This window comes from Zophobas morio, unplaced genomic scaffold (genome assembly GCF_036711695.1).
Source record: "Zophobas morio isolate AGI-343-1 ecotype UQ-CSIRO unplaced genomic scaffold, CSIRO_AGI_Zmor_V1 ptg000021l, whole genome shotgun sequence".
NCBI classification, from domain to species: domain Eukaryota; kingdom Metazoa; phylum Arthropoda; class Insecta; order Coleoptera; family Tenebrionidae; genus Zophobas; species Zophobas morio.
This window is the reverse complement of record NW_026972126.1, coordinates 10509174-10530651: the sequence shown is the minus strand read 5'-3', so window position 1 is coordinate 10530651 and position 21478 is coordinate 10509174. Positions and strand designations below refer to the sequence as shown.

General features: G+C 33.9%; 1 protein-coding gene across 2 annotated transcripts; it reads right to left on the bottom strand.

Annotated features, from left to right (window-relative positions):
- Nucleotides 1-3414: 3414 nt before the first annotated feature.
- On the bottom strand, nucleotides 3415-20319 carry LOC135132160 (uncharacterized). Of its 2 annotated transcripts, none has more exons than XM_064060141.1 (8): nucleotides 19869-20319; nucleotides 19685-19812; nucleotides 6119-6321; nucleotides 5652-6069; nucleotides 4805-5527; nucleotides 4031-4754; nucleotides 3818-3972; nucleotides 3415-3771 (listed from the first exon to the last, which is right to left on the bottom strand). In XM_064060141.1, exons 1-8 carry the CDS (start codon nucleotides 20032-20034, stop codon nucleotides 3430-3432), a joined length of 2859 nt encoding a protein of 952 aa, XP_063916211.1. In that variant the 5' UTR covers nucleotides 20035-20319; the 3' UTR covers nucleotides 3415-3429. The 2 variants fall into 2 exon arrangements, with proteins under 2 accessions (XP_063916211.1, XP_063916212.1); XM_064060142.1 differs by having other exon boundaries at nucleotides 3695-3777.
- Between the last annotated feature and the right edge of the window lie 1159 nt (nucleotides 20320-21478).

The window sequence follows — 21478 nt, the reverse complement described above, 5'->3', positions numbered from 1 at the left end:
GCTATGAGTTTTGTGTTGTTAATTTCTGCGGTAGCAGTTGCATATCTTCCCTTTTCTTCAGGGCATTTGCTTTTTATTATTTTTGAAGGATAATTTGTCGTAGCGACTTTGACGATCCCTAAGAAATATAATCCCCTTTTTCTCAACTCAACAGTAGTTTTTACTGATCCAAACCAAGCATCTCCAATTATCATTCTGCTCGTTCCATGCCATTTTTGAGTGAGACGTAAGGTGGTAGCTGTTCCCGCGCCCAATTCTCTTTGCCATCTTTTTTCTTGCATTGCGTCTTTTCCTTCGTTTATTTCCATCTGCAACATAATGCGCGTTTGTGCGTCAGCCAGTGTTTTCATTTCACAACCGACGCCTTTAGGTTTTCTTTTGATTTTTATAACAGCCGGCATTCCATTTTGATGTGCTCCTTTGCCATACCAAGAAAACATGGATTCGTCGCAAGTTAGCTTGTAGCCAGCAGTCATGATACTTGGCCATTTTTCGTTTAAGAAATTAACTAAGGCCCGGGGCTGAAACCATTTATCGTCTCCAACATCTTCGTCGGGATTGGCAAAAGATAACGCGTGCATAATTTCTTCAAACCGGTGCAATCCTAAGCCAAATCGTTTTCCAAATGCAGCGGGAGGAAATACGCCAGTATCTGTATTTTTCCAGTACTTTCGTCTTGGAGTTAGTGTATTAACACTCATTGCCAGTAACATTCCTATAAATTTATACAATTCTTGTCTGGAGATTGGTTTTCTGCCTTGTGCCAATTTTAAATTAGTGTAGCGTAAGATTAAATTGAGTTTTTCTGTAGGGAAAAATAATTCAAAATAATCGAGTTCACTCATATTCATCATATCAGTTGTGGTTAATTTTGGTTTATAATAACCTTCTTTATATTCATCATTTTCTATATTTTCTGTAAACGTCCATTTTGTCGAGTGTGCCAGAATTGTATCGTTCTGTGTTGGCAAATCGTCTTCATCAGAAGATGAAGAGCTTGATGAAGAGTCAGATGTGTCTGAGAGTTCATATCGTCGACTTCGTGAAGGCCCAGCCTGTGAAATCAAAAATATAAGTTGTAAAGGTTTTAGAAAACAAACATGTCGCAAACAAATTAGAACGTGTCTACAAAGAATTAGAGATCTATTAATACAGTACTTTTTTGAGAAATTTCTTTCAGGTGTTATGTTGAAAATTTACGATTTATATATACTTTATGATTCGATCCATTGACACGCGAAAAGCAAAACATTATGTATGAAGTGCACATGAAAGAAATTATATATATTTTGCAAAAGACGAATACTCCTGAATACTAAGAGAAATGAGAAAAGTTAGTAATTTATACATATAAAGTGTTAGTAAGTAATAGACAATATGAATATAAGATTTAGACGTAGGATACCTGAGGTGTACTGGCACCATCACCATGTGAACTTTGTACTGTTAGAAAAAGAAATATTAATTAATAATTTAAAATTAGTGTTGATGTATTTAAAAATTTAAATACATATTTTTCTTTTAATTTTTTATTAATCTATATTATTGTGTGCAAAATTTAGTTAAATTATTATTATTAGCGAATTGTAACAAAACAATAACATTGAAAGCATAATTTACATACCTTTTTCAATCTTGTCCAGGTCTTGAAACCGTACTTTGGTTGTTTTGCTATCAATATCCCATACTATTGATATTTTATCATTATTTTTAGCAGTAACTGTCCCCCAACATAACGCTGTCGAAAAATTATCACCAAAATAGCACCTACTCCACGAGTTGTCACTGTCTTTTGGATCAAACTTGGTAGCACGTATGGCTACGCGCGTACCTAACGAAATCTTCTCCATGACTGGTAAATTTTGTCACAGAAACGTGATTTTTGCATGCCTGAACAGGAAAAAAATCCAGTTTTTTCCGGATGTATAACAGAGTCTTGCTAGCAGGACAGAAAGTTCTCTTATAAGCGATTTAAACTGGTAGGACGGAGAGGACTGGGAGTCCTGCTGGAAGGACGTTGTACGTTCTATCATTAATTTCCGAGTGTGGTGGTGGCGTACGTCAGTGTCATGCCCTGGACCAAAACACGTCTGACCGGTCTAGTCCAAAAAGTCGCTTTCAAGCTACGGGACTCACGCCTTCCGCAGGAACGGTTGCTCGGGCGCCAGTTTCCTCTCCGGCGTGTTTAATGTATAGCTTATTTCACCATAAAGTAACAACAAGTCAGAAAGCGCGACAAATAACTTCGGGAGTTGTCAAAATCACATCAATTAATAAATTGACGCAAACTCAAACTAAGAAAGCAGTCTTTAAATTTTCTAGTTTTTGCCTTTTTGGATGTGTATTTCAAATATAAGGTTTACATAAAATTATCAGCAATTAAAAATAATTTCAGAGAAGACGTACGCTGTCTGTCTTGCTGGAGTATTTGTATTTCAACCGCGTTCCTATGCTTCTATATGTGTCAGTTTATTTGCTAAAGCTATGAGATATTCTATGCAACTAAGTAATCTTATACACACACAATCTTCATTGTCATCACTATCATCACTATTAATGCTATTATTATTTTTATAATAGTAGTAATAATAACTGCTTACAGTGATATGAATTTTGTATCCACCACTAATCTAAAATTCCATGTTTTAAATTGAATTACTTTTGAAAAAAAAATATGTATATAATAATGATTTTTGAGGAAAGAGAGTGAACAAGCGAGACAAAACCATATTTCATCCCATACATTTACTAGTTAAACACAAGCGCTCTCAGCTTTAGAATAGTTCGGTGGTTAGTCTTCGAACTGATAGGAAGTAAGACACATGACCTTCCAGCTTCTGCCACCCCGCAGCTACTAATTAAAGAAGCAGTTTACCGATTCTCTCCGACTGATTTGCGGAGCTTTCTGATGCGCTATTTTCGTGTTCACGAACTAGTAATTACGTTAGGTTGAAAGCCCATCACGCTTTGATCTTGATGTGTTTTACTAATTTCATTCTTTCGAGCATTTCTGTTTGCTTCATGGAACTTAAATGTACATAAAAAAATCTTTTTGCTTTGACATAAAGGTTTAGAATATTATCATACTCTTTGTGTTGACCCTTTGGATTCGCTTCGGGCAAAAAGAGCGCCAAAGGAATTGAATTTTTCAGCATATCGTGTTGAAGAGTCGTTCCAGAGTAATCACCTCTAAACCCTGCAAAGAGAATTGAATTGTATAAATTCGTCTCTGGAGATTATAGAGTTGTTTCGATTTAGCAGTTGTTTTCGTGCCGTGTTTAAGTCGAGTTGTGGCTTTTTCGTGTGTTCTAAAAATGTATCTACTGGATTTTCAAACGACAATAACACTATGAATGTAAAAATATATTTTAGATTTTATTATTTATTTATTTTTGTAATAACAAAGCATTTTAAGAACGGCATAATCAACTAAAACTTAAATGATTCACTTTTATTCAACAAGGACTTAATTTTAAAAGAATCTTGAAAAAGCAAAACACTACTGTCTTCTCGAATTCTTGCAGCTCTGCAGCTACCAATCAAAGAACCAATTTGCTTAGCATCCAGGACTTTCCTTTTGTCGATTTTTACTCCCGCACTTTCTTCAGTGGGAGTATATTTTTCACACTTTGGAGCCACTCTGTGAGACTGAGGCAACGTGTTAGACCACCGTTTAGTTCTTTTTTGCTTCAACGACTGCATAGTTTGTACCACTTCCATAATTTCACAACGATCCTCCAGTGGTAGGTTAGTCATTGCTTGTTGGAACATCTAAAACTTGGGTTAAGTTTATGAATTTTCTTAAGTAAGTTCTCACGTTTAACTTTTGCATGGACTGCAATGACTTAAGTATGTCACCGTAGCCTCTATGTTGACCCCTTCTGTTAGTTTCACGTAGAAGAAAAGTTAAAGGACTTGAGTTTTTCAAGATTTCATGTTGAGGAGTGGCTTCTGGATAGTCATCTCCAAACTCTGAAACAATTAAACTTAATACAATAAAACCCAAGGGCTGTTATAACTAAGAACTTACTCTGGTTCACAATGGTGCTAAAATAGTTCCGATTTGCCGGCAAAGTATGCTGTTTTCTGGTTTCAACCGTATCTTCTAGAAGAGTTTCAGCAGATCTATGTCTTTGGTACGAAGGTAGTGATAAAATGTGTCTATAAACCTTCCCTCTACTGGAAATAAACACGACCCTTAAAGTATTCTTTTCAACCATCTTCAACATGGACTTGGCCCACACCCAGTTCTTGTTAACCGCATCGATTAGCCCTTCAGCTGGTGTAATTTTGGTTGAATTCACTAATTTTGCAAAATACCCTAAAGATTCTATCTCGTCTCGGTTCATTCTCTGCTTTATAAATTCCAAATGCCACGACACCGAATGTGAAGTAGTGAAAAGAGTGTGTAAGTACGGTCGCAAAATTGGTGCTAAGTAGCGTTTATGTTGGTCCATAGCTTTATAAAGCCATTTAAGTATCACTTTAACTAGACTTAAGTCGTCCTCGAAGGTTAAGTTAGCCATATCTTTATCTTTTCTTATGGTGTCGATAAGTTTGGACGTGTAGCAGTTGAATTGTGCTTTGATTTTGGGACGGGTTTTTGCTGTGGTGGGATTAGTTTGATTAGCTAAGTAAATGTCTCTAGCTTGGTCCATAATAGTGACTAGCAGATAAATGACGTCCTCCAAATGGTTTTCTTCAATGCTGGTGTCGATTTTAATTATGGAATCTTCAGCCATGTAGGAATCGTTCTATAAATTCTATTTTTTAAGATTCTCAAACAGAATTTAACGATACTTACGGTTAGAATTAGCTGTTTCACTTCTAGAAGATTTTGTAGAAGTAACCCTATATACTCCAGCTGCCTAACTGTATACTCGGTATGGGCGACTTCCTGCTTGTTTTTTGACCCAGCGAAACAAAACCTTCTTCCTCTAGTACTTGATGGTGGTTGAAGATTATCAATCAAATCTCTCCACTTATGAAGAAGGAGAGTTTCGCTCTCTTGCGATATCATCATCTTGTTAAATTCTTGATTACCTTTCGTTGACATTAGTGATTCATCAAACAGGCGAATTATATACGATTTGACATTATTGGCTTCGATAATGTAGTCATCTTCACACAAGTGTCCCGGATTTACCAGTAAGTTTGATTTTTTGAAAAAGTAATTACACAGTTTTTGGGCATGTAAGACTTCCATTGTTTTGTCTAGAATTTTCAGAACGTGTGTGGAAAGATACATTGGGGACCAGTCTAAAATATCGTTTGACGGATTTGTGGAGTACCCTTCCAGTCTGTTCAGAACCATGGTCATGAATATGTAACGATTTAGAATCTTATAGGACGCTTGCTTTTTCATTTGTCTGACTTTGTCTATTTCTTCTAAAGAGTCAAAAAGGACGTCTAGAATGGTACGAACGGTGCTGTTGGGGCCGTAGTGGTTGATAATTAGGTCTTGGGCGGCTGGTAGACGGATTTGCCATGCGGAGGACTGTACACCATATCCCACTAAGTACATTCCCTACAGAAATAATGGTCAAACATTGATTCAGAAGCCCCACTACATAATTACTAGCCTCTAGAGTTGAATTTAACACCCATCTACATCACTGATACCAACATTTTGTGGCAAAAGATCAACTTACCGTCTGAGCAGCTTGATGATACAGGAGACAATCCGTATGTCCCAACGTCACCCTCGCCGGAAAATCCGTCGTCGAAGGCCACGACTCGACCCCTATCCCAACAAGTATCCTGACATCCACGCACACGTTCGACAGCGCCGGCGACAAGAACTCGACTTTCAATCTCGCTCCGCCAGGTTCGTCCACAATCGCTAATCGAAAGTCCCTAGGATCCGGAAATCGGGGTACGTTCCCTCCGGGGCCGTAGAAAACGTGTTGTTCGCTGGGGATTCTTAAAACTTGATGGAGGGTTTTAGCGTCTAGTATTTTTCCCGGTGTTCCGCAATGAATTGATTCGTCAACGTTTAAGGGCGAGTTTGGGGTTTCACTGGCGGCGGCTTGCGCCAGCAGCTCCACGAGTTTGGCCTGGACTTTATCGCTGCAATAGTTCCGCTTAAATATTTGTTTGCGAAATTAAGGGAGTTTACCGTCGCAAATATCCGCCAGAGTTGGCACAATCTCCCCAAATTTTCATAGCGGTGGTGTGGAGGCGCAAGCGGGCGTAGGCGGGGGGGTAGTCGGAGTCGGTTTCGATAACGGAGTAACGGGGCCGCGGGTCAGTGGAGTAGAGCGACGGCGTGGAGAGCGAGTCTAGGCGGAGGATGTATTCTAGGTTTGTTGAGGGGAGGTTCTAGAAAATTTTAAAGCAAATGAAATTTGGAAAAATCAACTTTGATCATCCTTTTTTTTAAATTTTAGTTACATTTTTGCATAACGTACTTTTAAAAATTAATATCTCAGTTATTTAAGAAAATTTCGGAACACGGTTTGACAATCATTGAAATATGCTGTACTGAGGAGGCCTAAGGCGGTCGAAACTGCAGTCTACAGATGTTCAATGTTGTTGTAAATAATCTTAAGTGGTATAGTTGGTACAGTTTATAAATTTTTGTAAGCTAAAAACGGTGGTCAAAAACCGCGTTCCAAAATTTGCATAAATAACTGAAATATTGATTTTTTAAAATACGCGATGCAAACATTTCTACAAAATTTAAAAAATGAATGATAATAAACCGTTTAAAAAAGTATATCACATCAGTAAGTGTGTTAATTACATTCTGAAAATATATTAACACCATAAAAGCCAAACATAGCGACTCCTCTTAACATCAAAAAGTGGTGATTTGACTCCAGTTGTGGAAGATCAAATTCAATCAAGAGCTACAGACAAGTCACAAATATTATTTCGGTTTTGCAATAACTATTGTTTTTAAAATTTCTGTTTAAAAATGAAATTTATATCTTCCAATAACAATAATTGTGTACTATATAATACAGTTTGATCAACAGTCACTGTTTCAGTTGGTAGCAAAAAATTTTGCTTGAAATTGGTAGACCTGTTTGCCCACATTTTATTACTTCCGGCTGTAAAAACTAACATAATAGACAGTGACATTTAATTTGCCTCAAAATTTGTTTTTAACTACATATTATTAAAATGTCTTAAACTAACTTGTGCTGAGTCTTTAAAACTGGCATTGCGTCAATCATTTTTTGTCAACTCGAACAGTATTTGTTGATTGCGCTGTATATAAAGGAATTAAAAAATATTTTGTACGTTTTACTTCTTAGAGTAAGTAGCAACAATCTAGTTACATCACTTTTTTTTTATGACCGTGTATTACAGTAAGCTCAGTTGACATGTACCTAGTAAAACATATTATGACAATAACGGACAATAATAATTCTTGGGGTTCGGGCCCATAAAAATGGGTGGACTCCGTGATCGATCGTATATAAACAGGTTAGTATTTAAAAGAGAAAACTGGATCGAATATAGTGTACATACTGAAAACTAAAAGAATGTGGTATATTTAAACACACATGAACATTTGTAAATTTAAATCAAACTGTAGTAAATATAAATAACTAGTTAAAGTGAGTTTAAAATTAAAATAAAATTATCGCCAGGCCTGTTCAACCTTTTTACTTCCCGAGCGTAAGCAAAGGAAGTATTGTAATCGAGTCCGTCGGCCGACTCTCTACTTTTACGTTTTCTCGATCTTTCATGACCCCTAGAAGACGAAGAAATAGGTCTCCCATTTCCGTCTGTCTGTCCGTCTCTCCGTCCGTCTGTCCGTCCGTCTGTCTGTCCGTCTGCCGTTCCGGATTTTTATTAGACAGATAATCTCCGAAAGTACTCGACCGATTGTTGTGAAATTTTGTACTTATATTAAGAATATCATGTAGATGGTAAAACGCTAACCAAAATTTGTCTAATCATCCCCACCACTAATGCGATGACGTCATTTCAAAATTGTACATAGTAAATGGGTTTTCAATTGTATAAAATAACATAGTCCTACACATGTAGTTTACAACTCTGAATCGACTTTTCACCCGAAACGTCCAGATTTTTGGAAAAAAAATCAAAATTATAAAACAACATTTTGAAATTTAATTTTTAATCTGCTAACCAGAATGCTTTGAAATGTTGCAGATGTTTTAAGGCTATAAAGAGCATCATAAATCTTTAGTCAAAAAATATTTGCTTATCCCCTCCAAAAACTTGATGACGTCAGCTCAAAAGTTTGTGGAATAAATCATATCTAAAATGTACAAAATATGATGAGTCTGTACTTGTGATCTATCACTCCATTCATATTTTTTGGATTTGCATATACAGGGTGACTCAAAAAAATTAATGAATGCGTAAATATATTTTATTGATTTAATCAGGAACTACAAAACCGAATGCTCTGAAATCTTGCAGATGTTTTAAGGTCATAAATAGCATAATAAATGTTTAGTCAAAATATATTTGCTTATCCCCTCCAAAAACTTGATGACGTCAGCTCGAAAGTTTGCCGAATAAATCATATCTAAAATGTACAAAATATGATGAGCCTGTACTTGTCATTTATCACTCCATTCATATTTTTTGGATTTGCATATACAGAGTGACTCAAAAAAATTAATGAATGCGTAAATATATTTTATTGATTTAATCAGGAACTACAAAACGGAATGCTCTGACATCTTGCACATGTTTTAAGGTTATAAAGAGCATAATAAATGTTTAGTCAAAATATATTTGCTTATCCCCTCCAAAAACTTGATGACGTCAGCTCGAAAATTTGCCGAATAAATCATATCTAAAATGTACAAAATATGATCAGTCTGTACTTATGATCTATCACTCCATTCATATTTTTTGGATTTGCATATACAGGGTGATTCAAGAAAATAAATGAAAGCGTAAATTTATTTTACTGATTTACTCAGGAACTACAAAACCGAATGCTTCGAAATCTTGAAGATATTTTAAAATTATCATAAGCATGGTAAATTTTTGATCAAAACGTATTTGGTCGTCCCCCCTAAAAAATTTATGACGTCACCACAAAATTTTGCTGAATAAATCTTATCTAAAATGTACAAAATATGGTGAGTCTCTTCTTGTGATTTATCATTCCATTCAAATTTTTTCGATTTGCATATACAGGGTGACTCAAAAAAATTAATGAATGCGTAAATTTATTTTATTGATTTAATCAGGAACTACAAAACCGAATGCTTTGAAATCTTGCAGATGTTTTAAGGTTATAAAGAGCATAATAAATTTTTAGTCAAAATATATTTGGTTATCTTCTACAAAAAACTGATGACGTCAGCTCAAAAGTTTGCCGAATAAATGTTATCTAAAATGTACAAAATATGATGAGTCTGTACTTGTGATTTATCATTCCATTGATATTTTTGGATTTGCATATGTAGGGTGACTCAAAAAAATTAATGAAGGCGTGAATTTATTTTATCTATTTAATCAGGAATTACAAAACCGAATGCTTTGAAATCTTGGGAATATTTTAAAGTTATTATAAGCATGGTAAACTTTTGTTCAAAATGTATTTGTTCATCCCTCCTAAAAAAATTGATGACGTCACCCTTAAATTTTGCTGAATAAATCCTATCTAAAATGCAAAAAATATGATGAGTTTGTACTTGTGATTTATCATTCCATTCATATTTTTTAGATTTTCTTAAGAGGTGGTTCAAAAAAATTAATGAAGTCAATTTATTTTATTGATTAAATTAAAGGCAACACTTATTATTAGTATTACACCCCAACCAACCCAATTTGGTAGACACAAAATTTGTTAAAGGAAAAACTCGGTTGAAACATAAGGGTAGCACGCTTATTTACATCGACTTTAACATTACAGACCTGCATTTGTTTTATGCGTTCACTTGGTTCCGCGAATGTGAAATAGACATGTTTATAATCAACCAATTGTGAATTTCACCGTCAAGAATTAAAATAAAACCCAATGTTTTATATAATAAGCGGAAGTCGAAGCAATAAAACCGATGGTCGTTTTGTTTACAGTTTCTCTGTTTGACTCTCACGTATGCTGTTACGCTTGTCATCTTAAATTAAGAATGTTTATACATACACGATTTTCAGTTGCCTCTGATACGTATACGTGAGTAAATTGTTTCGTTATTTTATTGATTATTACAAATCAATATTCAAAACGACCCAATTCATTTTCCCGAAAATTTGAGAATATAATAATTTTATTCTTAGTATTACACTACATCTATCCCAACTGATATACGTGTCCTTGCAAAAATGTTGATGACGTCATCGCAATTTTTTTTTAAATTCCCACTACAAAAATGTAATGAGAAAAAAAACACACTAGGCATGCAGTCGTCAAGTTTCCGACAGCGAGGGAAGTACTGTCTAAACTCTTTAGACCAATTTTCTTTTTCTTGTTTTTGGTTGCAATTTACAGTAGCAAGTTTGACTTATACGAGTGTTTGGCTAAAGTCATAAACTTTTCACAAGGTACATGTCAACTGAGCTTACAGTACAGATGGGTGATTCTGATTCTCTTTATATTCGCACTCATTTGTTTGTGCAGTTACTAACACAAATGATTTGTGGTACCTCAGTTAAATGATTTCTACATCTGTCTTTACTCTTATGAAAGGTAATTAAAAAAGTTTGTCTTTTGAAATATTCTTACAGTGTACCAAGGAATATAGTGGTTTTACGACTTTGACTCCTTCACATAGTAATTTAGTGGAAAAAATCAAAGTAGTCTAAGTCTTAGACGCGTCAAACATACTAGAACGAAAAAATTGGTCTAAAGAGTTTAGACAGTACTTCCCTCGCTGTCAGAAACTTGAGGACTGCATGCCTATTATGTTTTTTTTTCTCATTACATTTTTGTAGTGGGAATTTAAAAAAAAATTGTGATGACGTCATCAACATTTTTGCAAGGACACGTATATCAGTTGGGATAGATGTAGTGTAATACTAAGAATAAAATTATTGTGTTCCCAAATTTTCGGGAAAATGAATTGGGTCGTTTTGAATATTGATTTCTTATAATCAATAAAATAACGAAACAATTTACTCACGTATACGGCGCCGGTGTGTAATATCTAGAGAGCGGATTTCTGTCGGGCTAGGCAAGGCCAAACTCGGTACGGCTCGCACGGGATGCGAATTCATTGCCGTTGCGGACTGCACTTCGTTTATTTGAGATTAGAATAACGTTGTTTCGTTGCACTCTGCTGTTAATTCCCGTTCTCATTTACTTAGCCGTTTGATTAATAAATCGTTAATTATATTTATGGAATCCAGCACGTCCCCCCCTATAATCGTGACGTAGCCCGACAGAAATCCGCTGTCTAGTAATATGAGGGGCAACTGAAAATCGCTTATGTATAAACATTCTTAATTTAAGATGACAAGCGTAACAGCATACGTGAGAGCCAAACAGAGAAACTGTAAACAAAACGACCATCGGTTTTATTGCTTCGACTTCCGCTTATTATATAAAACATTGCGTTTTATTTTAATTCTTGACGGTGAAATTCACAATTGGTTGATTATAAACATGTCTATTTCGCATTCGCGGAACCAAGTGACCGCATAAAACAAATGCAGGTCTGTAATGTTAAAGTCGATGTAAATAAGCGTGCTACCCTTATGTTACAACCGAGTTTTTCCTTTAACAAATTTTGTGTCTACCAAATTGGGTTGGTTGGGGTGTAATACTAATAATAAGTGTTGCCTTTAATTTAATCAATAAAATAAATTGACTTCATTAATTTTTTTGAACCACCTCTTAAGAAAATCTAAAAAATATGAATGGAATGATAAATCACAAGTACAAACTCATCATATTTTTTGCATTTTAGATAGGATTTATTCAGCAAAATTTAAGGGTGACGTCAACAATTTTTTTAGGAGGGATGAACAAATACATTTTGAACAAAAGTTTACCATGCTTATAATAACTTTAAAATATTCCCAAGATTTCAAAGCATTCGGTTTTGTAATTCCTGATTAAATCGATAAAATAAATTCACGCCTTCATTAATTTTTTTGAGTCACCCTGCATATGCAAATCCAAAAATATGAATGGAATGATAAATCACAAGTACAGACTCATCATATTTTGTACATTTTAGATACGATTTATTCGGCAAACTTTTGAGCTGACGTCATCAGTTTTTTGTAGAAGATAACCAAATATATTTTGACTAAAAATTTATTATGCTCTTTATAACCTTACAACATCTGCAAAATTTCAAAGCATTCGGTTTTGTAGTTCCTGATTAAATCAATAAAATAAATTTACGCATTCATTAATTTTTTTGAGTCACCCTGTATATGCAAATCGAAAAAATTGGTCTAAAGAGTTTAGACAGTACTTCCCTCGCTGTCGGAAACTTGACGACTGCATGCCTATTGTGTTTTTTTTCTCATTACATTTTTGTAGTGGGAATTTAAAAAAAAAATTGCGATGACGTCATCAACATTTTTGCAAGGACACGTATATCAGTTGGGATAGATGTAGTGTAATACTAAGAATAAAATTATTATATTCTCAAATTTTCGGGAAAATGAATTGGGTCGTTTTGAATATTGATTTGTAATAATCAATAAAATAACGAAACAATTTACTCACGTATACGTATCAGAGGCAACTGAAAATCGTGTATGTATAAACATTCTTAATTTAAGATGACAGGCGTAACAGCATACGTGAGAGTCAAACAGAGAAACTGTAAACAAAACGACCATCGGTTTTATTGCTTCGACTTCCGCTTATTATATAAAACATTGGGTTTTATTTTAATTCTTGACGGTGAAATTCACAATTGGTTGATTATAAACATGTCTATTTCACAATCGCGGAACCAAGTGAGCGCATAAAACAAATGCAGGTCTGTAATGTTAAAGTCGATGTAAATAAGCGTGCTACCCTTATGTTTCAACCGAGTTTTTCCTTTAACAAATTTTGTGTCTACCAAATTGGGTTGGTTGGGGTGTAATACTAATATAATAAGTGTTGCCTTTAATTTAATCAATAAAATAAATTGACTTCATTAATTTTTTTGAACTACCTCTTAAGAAAATCTAAAAAATATGAATGGAATGATAAATCACAAGTACAAACTCATCATATTTTTTGCATTTTAGATAGGATTTATTCAGCAAAATTTAAGGGTGACGTCATCAATTTTTTTAGGAGGGATGAACAAATACATTTTGAACAAAAGTTTACCATGCTTAGAATAACTTTAAAATATTCCCAAGATTTCAAAGCATTCGGTTTTGTAATTCCTGATTAAATCGATAAAATAAATTCACGCCTTCATTAATTTTTTTGAGTCACCCTGCATATGCAAATCCAAAAATATGATTGGAATGATAAATCACAAGTACAGACTCATCATATTTTGTACATTTTAGATACGATTTATTCGGCAAACTTTTGAGCTGACGTCATCAGTTTTTTGTAGACGATAACCAAATATATTTTGACTAAAAATTTATTATGCTCTTTATAACCTTAAAACATCTGCAAGATTTCAAAGCATTCGGTTTTGTAGTTCCTGATTAAATCAATAAAATAAATTTACGCATTCATTAATTTTTTTGAGTCACCCTGTATATGCAAATCGAAAAAATTTGAATGGAATGATAAATCACAAGAAGAGACTCACCATATTTTGTACATTTTAGATAGGATTTTTTCAGCAAAATTTTGTGGTGACATAATAAATTTTTTAGGGGGGACGACCAAATACGTTTTGATCAAAAATTTACCATGCTTATGATAATTTTAAAATATCTTCAAGATTTCGAAGCATTCGGTTTTGTAGTTCCTGAGTAAATCAGTAAAATAAATTTACGCTTTCATTTATTTTCTTGAATCAGCCTGTATATGCAAATCCAAAAAATATGAATGGAGTGATAGATCACAAGTACAGACTGATCATATTTTGTACAATTTAGATATGATTTATTCGACAAATTTTCGAGCTGACATCATCAAGTTTTTGGAGGGGATAAGCAAATATATTTTGACTAAAAATTTATTATGCTCTTTATAACCTTAAAACATCTGCAAGATGTCAGAGCATTCCGTTTTGTAGTTCCTGATTAAATCAATAAAATATATTTACGCATTCATTAATTTTTTTGAGTCACTCTGTATATGCAAGACGGCAGACGGACAGACGGACGGACAGACGGACGGACAGACGGACAGACGGACAGACGGACAGACGGACAGACGGACAGACGGACAGACGGACAGACAGACGGAAATGGGAGACCTATTTCTTCGTCTTCTAGGGGTCATGAAAGATCGAGAAAACGTAAAAGTAGAGAGTCGGCCGACGGACTCGATTACAATACTTCCTTTGCTTACGCTCGGGAAGTAAAAAATTAATGAAGTCAATTTATTTTACAATTTAAATTAAAGGCAACACTTATTATTAGTATTACACCCCAACCAACCCAATTTGGTAGACACAAAATTTGTTAAAGGAAAAACTCGGTTGAAACATAAGGGTAGCACGCTTATTTACATCGACTTTAACATTACAGACCTGCATTTGTTTTATGCGTTCACTTGGTTCCGCGAAAGTGAAATAGACATGTTTATAATCAACCAATTGTGAATTTCACCGTCAAGAATTAAAATAAAACCCAATGTTTTATATAATAAACGGAAGTCGAAGCAATAAAACCGATGGTCGTTTTGTTTACAGTTTCTCTGTTTGACTCTCACGTATGCTGTTACGCCTGTCATCTTAAATTAAGAATGTTTATACATACACGATTTTCAGTTGCCTCTGATACGTATACGTGAGTAAATTGTTTCGTTATTTTATTGATTATTACAAATCAATATTCAAAACGACCCAATTCATTTTCCCGAAAATTTGAGAATATAATAATTTTATTCTTAGTATTACACTACATCTATCCCAACTGATATACGTGTCCTTGCAAAAATGTTGATGACGTCATCGCAATTTTTTTTTAAATTCCCACTACAAAAATGTAATGAGAAAAAAAACACAATAGGCATACAGTCGTCAAGTTTCCGACAGCGAGGGAAGTACTGTCTAAACTCTTTAGACCAATTTTTTTTTATTGTAGTTTAAACACTGCTTTATTGAAAAACGTTGTAAAACTAATTTCTTTTAGAAATCTACGGATTATATGTTTTTTTTAAGAAGAGTTGAAAATGGGGTGGGGTTCATTGGGTCCGTTAGTGAGGCAGTGTGAGTCATGTAATAAATTACGTAATTTCCTGCCTTACATATATAAAAATCATTTTGTGGTACACTTTTTAGTCTAATATAAAAATGTATCAACAAAATCAAATAATTTGGAAACATATTAATGGCCAGTGGACATTATAAGCGAAAAGAGCCTTTTCAAAAGCAATTAGTTCCGCTAGTTGTTTTTGCTTCTGGAAGCTTCATTTTAATGTCCCTTCTTTCTACTGTAGCCTCTACTTCCACTGGTGGATAAAAAATTATAAGTTGTTGGCTTCTTTCTTAAGAAATTAAGTTCAAATTCTTCGAAGTCGGTCTCTTTCTGTATTTTACTGATATAATAATAAACTGAACATTTGGTAGCACACTCTACCAAAACAAAACCTTCTACACTCAACTGATCACTGTCCAAATATTTCATCAGCATCACCGGTAGGGAATGATTCAGGATTCTGATGAAGACATATTTTCATCGCTAACATCCATATCGGAATCGTCTTCTGTTAGAACTGGTTCGTTCTCAGACTCACTTGATGGTATTTTCTAAAGTTTAGTTTTCGTTGGTTTTCTGTTTGTTTCAGTTTTTCTTATATTTAATTATTTACGTTTCGTAATCGAGCAATTCTGGCGACGCAGCGCGCTTCCAGACGGTGCTTTTCAGGCGTCAGACTTCCCCTTTTGTCTTTCTCTGCATTCTGGATAGCAATTTAACTTTCTTAGAGAATGAATACTTTCCAGTGTGATTATTTGTTTTGCATCGGTACTATGTAGTTCCAGGAACTGAAGGTGAACAAATACGCGGAAGGGGTAAAACTGGAGTAGGCTCCGCCAGTGATGGTGAGCGACCTTTTGGTATAGATTCTCGTTCATTTCCCTAGTCTACAACTGGTATTTTTGGTTTAACATGGGATTTTCGGAAGAATTGGTTAAAGCAGGCAATTTGGGCCGTACCAAACTGCCCCCACATTCTGAGGCCCAAACTAATCCATGTGATATGGTTCAGTGAATAATTTTCGATTCTCATTAAAAGTTGCAACTGATTGTTCAAAATTTAAATTTCTTGTGTAAAATTTCTTGTAATGAACCTACACTGGTTCCTCCAGGTATAGTAACTAAACACTAAGGTGCCCTCTTGTGGGAATTATTTCAGAATTTTTGCACTAGATTTTAGCGGAAATTTCCAAATGGCTTAAGCTTCCCCACGGTCCAATGTACTTCCCCTACTATATCAGTACCAAATATGAAAGATTTCTTAAAAGATCTTAAAACACAGAAAAGTTCGTCTTCGGATATTTGCAAACTTATACAGTTAGGTTACGTATTTTATAACCAATAAATTGATAAAGTATTGAAATCAGAGACAATATAGATGACGTTGGAAAAGGCGTCAAAACCATTCAGAACATCAGTTGGTATGGACACTGTCAGTTCATAATTTTTCTAATTGTCTTGGAATTTTTGAGCTGCTTCTTTTATTTTGAACATACGACCAGAATTTTTTTCAGCTCAGTTAAGAGCTTCTATTTCCACATAGAATTTGTGAGCATTTATTAGTATAAGTTGGTACTTCGCATACTAGTTGGAAATGTGTTTGAACTTATTAAAATAGCAATGGCTTTTCAATTATTTATATTTTTTGTGAAAGTATTTTTTCTGACTAATTTAATAACTCAAAACAATTGCATTATTGTAAAAAGAAAAAAACTCAGATATCATCAAAAATATATGATATTTTATTAGAAAAACGTCGATTTTCACTTCCTGAGAAACTTGCAGTTGTAATTATATCAAAATAAATGGATATTTGCCAACATTTAAATTGGTGACACAAGTCACACTTGTTTTGGTAATTTTGGAGATAAATGGGGGTGAATATGAAACTAAATCACTCAATATATCTATCCCTTTTGCTATTCTCTGTCCCTTCCTTACCAAAATTACATTCAAACTTGCATTCTCAGATGGTATTAGTATTAGCAGGGGCGACTGGTGCCGAGGAAACAAGGGCACATGCTCCCCCAAAATTACAACGTCTGCAAACACACTTGACATGGCAAAATAGTAATTTTCAATATTTAAAAAATTATCCCGAAATTTGTGTCATAAATATCAAAATTAATTTCTTTATCTTGCATCATTTGCATCAAATTTATCAAAACTTACATCTAAGGATGTTGTAAGCGGAGACCGAGACCAAATCATGACTCATTTAGACGTTTTGTTTACACCGTTGCCATGGAAACCGCACTTCTAGTCGCTGTATTTGGCTGGAATCGGGTCCTGTTTGAACAGTTGCGGGATTTCATTTTCATTTTATGCGAGTGAAATTGATTGATTTTAAATAAAAATAATTGATTCAGTTGAATTTTTAATACAAACTCGTCCTTTGTCTTACGACGATAAAATTATAGTGAAAAATTTAGGGTGAACCACCCTTGATTAAAAAAAAATGTTCACAAGAAACTTTCATAGGACATAACACGTATGATAAATTTCTGTGGATGTGATCTACGACACCTAAAGAAGAAAGCAACGAAATGTGAATGCGAATCTTTGCATCATTTAGTGGATTACAATCTTCTTGGTAATACGGATATTCGGAAACGACTAGACTATATTAACATAACGCAAAGCTCGACAAAAGTGGCCATATATTTCTAAGTAATAAAAATAGAAGATTAGACTTTGGTTATAAACAAAACTACATTCGAGTGGAAAACAGTATAAAATAAAAACTTTAAGATTATTATGTATGCATTGTGACTTGTATTTTTATAAATCCTTAAATTCTGTGAAGAAATCAGACATTTCAACATCATATCAATGTAAAATTTTGCAAAGGCAAAAAGTATGTGGACAAATACTTTTTTACTTTTACTGATTGTGCATATTTTTGTATTTATTTTCGTCACACAATTTCATATATTAATTGGTAATAACAGTCTGCTTTATATTTTCATATTTAACTCATCAATCAAACTGTGTCTCCTCATTTCAAAAGTTCACGACCCGCCACTGAGTATTAGAGAAGCAAGTCGTCTGTCTCACCTTTTGTTGTGCGGAGCAGACCTCAAGTTGCCAAATTGAGGACTTTTTTTGTTGATCTATAAGTTTTAAAGTTTAATTACACAGCTGAAATTTCTAAATATGAAATGTGTTCTTTGAATAAAAAAATGTTGACGATGGAAGTACTGAATAGAAGACTATCCGTGCCAAAATTGTAAACTTTTTTTGGATCTAACGCGAAGAAACAAGATGGTTTCAAAGAGTGTTTACTACAAAGCTGCTTATTAAAACAGAGTAGAAAAAATATTGTAAACAAAGTTTTACAAAGGATTCAATATTTTCTTGACTTCTTGAGAATCTTATGTTTCAAAGCACAAAGGAAACATTGGGTTGCTTAGAGGGTGTGGATTGGTCTGGCGACGGGGTGAGGATGCCAACTACATAAAAAATATTTAAAGAAGAAAATGTTAACTGTGGTGAATTATTCACATTATTTATAATCTAATGGTAACCAAAATTTGAAAATAAGAAAAACTTTAAGTACGACTACATTGACACTACATGCATTATTTTTTAAAGGTTTCTTCTTGCACTGGAAAAAAAAAAACAAAAATCCGTCACTACGAATCGTCTCTTGAAACAAAAAAAATCAAAGGGACTTTCAGCGATTACAGAGAAAATAATACAAATACCTGAGACGTAAAGTAAAAAAGAACTACGATGTGCTATCTATGAACATATCATGTGCTTGTTATAGGAAAGATAAATGCATTATTTAACCGGATACCTAATATATATATAGCGTAATTACTTCTTGCTTGAACGTTCAAATATATACTGGACATAGTCTACGACGTTCTTCAGCAACCCTATTACAAATGCAGAAGCTGATATCACAACAGCGAATAGCCAAGGAGACACAGCGTAAACACAACACAAGTAAACAATCAAATAATTTAGTGGCCTCGACTTCCATTGATTAAATGGGCGAATTTATTTCATTCTATCTAGCGTTAAATCACCTGAATTATCTTAAATCAAATAGAAAAATTGTTTCTTTCAACTTCAGTGTTAATCTAGATCTTAATTAATTACTTTGTTGATATTATAACTAATAAAATATTGATGTTGGCTTTTTCAAATAAATATGGTTTTTGTTTCACCACTAATTTATAAGCCAGAGTATTTTATGATGTTATTGTTATGAAGCTGTGGATAAAGTTTTGCAATTTATGTTCTGCTTTGACCGTGAATTTTTTTGTTTTATCCACCAGATTAGCATAGGTTAGCATGTTCGAAATTATATCCAAGTTTATGTGTAATAATATTACGTACATATACTGTAATACTTAATTATAAGTAACAATACTGCTTATAAACTCAAGAAAACAATAACAGATGACTTGGGAAAAATAATTTTTTGAAAAATTTTCCAAAAGTCTTACCCCATTCAGTTGATCGTGAACAGCTATGAGAAATTTTGAAGCAAATCGAGGATCCATTATGCCCGCACAACATACTAGCCTTTGTACCAGTCTTTCTGTTACTGATTTAGCCAACACAAGCGATTTATCTAAAAATCAATCAACTGTATTCTAACTACAAAAAAATACATATCAAATTTCTTACCTGCGGTGCTTCCAATTTTCTGCTGCAGTCGATTCTGGAAGATATAATTCAAATTTTGCAACTGTTCCGGGCAGAATCGCAATTTGGCCGTGGGCAAAATGGCCTCTTCTATTTTGCGCCATTTATTGTTGCCCTTCTCGGCCCTTTCACTGCGTCGTTTGAACATACTGAAATAACATTCTTGTGCGTGCAGAAGCTTCACGGATTTTCTATCGACACCTCACTGTTAACAATTCAATCGGACGTTTCGTGCTTCCTGACTATAATAGTGTCATTATTATTGCCCCCACTTCACTTCCTATAACTTCATTATTGTTGCGGACGGAAATGCCCTTTGTTATGCGCTTGTTTTGTTGGCGGATTCTGTGTTGAATCTTGCGTGAATTTTGAGGGTCTCTCAAATAATCATTTTGTCAAGCTCGGCTACTCTAAACCGTTTATCAAACGTTAATAAGTTAATTATTTTGACTTTTTTCAATTTAGTTCTATTAAAGGCGGCACGAAATTAAGGCATGCTCGAAGTACGCAATAACCTACTTAAAAAAGGAGTCAAAGGACTTTAATAGAGAGGCGACTGTTGGAAATGTGGAGAAATTTATGTCTATTTAATGATGCTTTTCAGTATAGATGTTATTGTGGCATAAGTCGTTGCCTGAATGTTTAATTGTTTTGCGACAGACGTTTGCCGCAGTATAATGCGAATAGGAATCATTGATTGTGCCATTAGGATATGTACTTTAAGTGCAGTTGCGTGAATCAATTGTATTGCAAACTAAACAGAGAATACTCTGATGCCATAGTGATTAAAATAGCTATTTTAATTCGAAAATACCAAAAATTGCACAAATTTGTTCTCAGATACGTTTGAAAAAAAAAACGAACTTTTTTTAATAGCGATGATTCAGTTGTAATTGAATAAGAGAAGAATGAAAGGTTGAGATAATTTTTTTAATTTAATTTCTTATCAAACATAAATTTGACATCACCTCAAAATTTGCATAGTAAATGTAATTTAAATTTTATGAACTATCATGATTTTTTGCCATGACATACAGATTTACTTAAAAAATAAAATAATGTAAGAATACGCTTTTTACACAGTTTATATTGATTCAGCTTATAGAAAGTCATATGTCTAATTAAAAACGCAAAAAAAATACGTAGCCTCTAAAGCGCAAGTAGTACCTCATTTATTTCACAGTATGTTTTTCAATACATATTTGTTTAACAATTCGTTTAGATCACGTCATCAAATTTTTGAAGAGTTCATTTTCGTATAAACAGTGTAGGTCCAGTAATAACGGTAATGTATTTCCGGAACTTCCAGGAAATTAGATGAAACATAATCAATAAAAAAAAACGACCCGTACACGGATTCTAAACATCCTGCACAAACAAAATGGGTACAAACATCCTTAAAAAAATTTAAAAACCCCACTGAAATACCAGTAATTTCACACCCCTGGCTGCCTTCCTAGGAAGATACATTTAATACATTTTGGGATAAAGTCATTAATCTTCTGCTGAGGATAAACATTAATTTTGATTTGCATAACGTAATACTGACTATGACGTTTCTACGTTCCCAGAATTTCAGAGATAATCGTCAA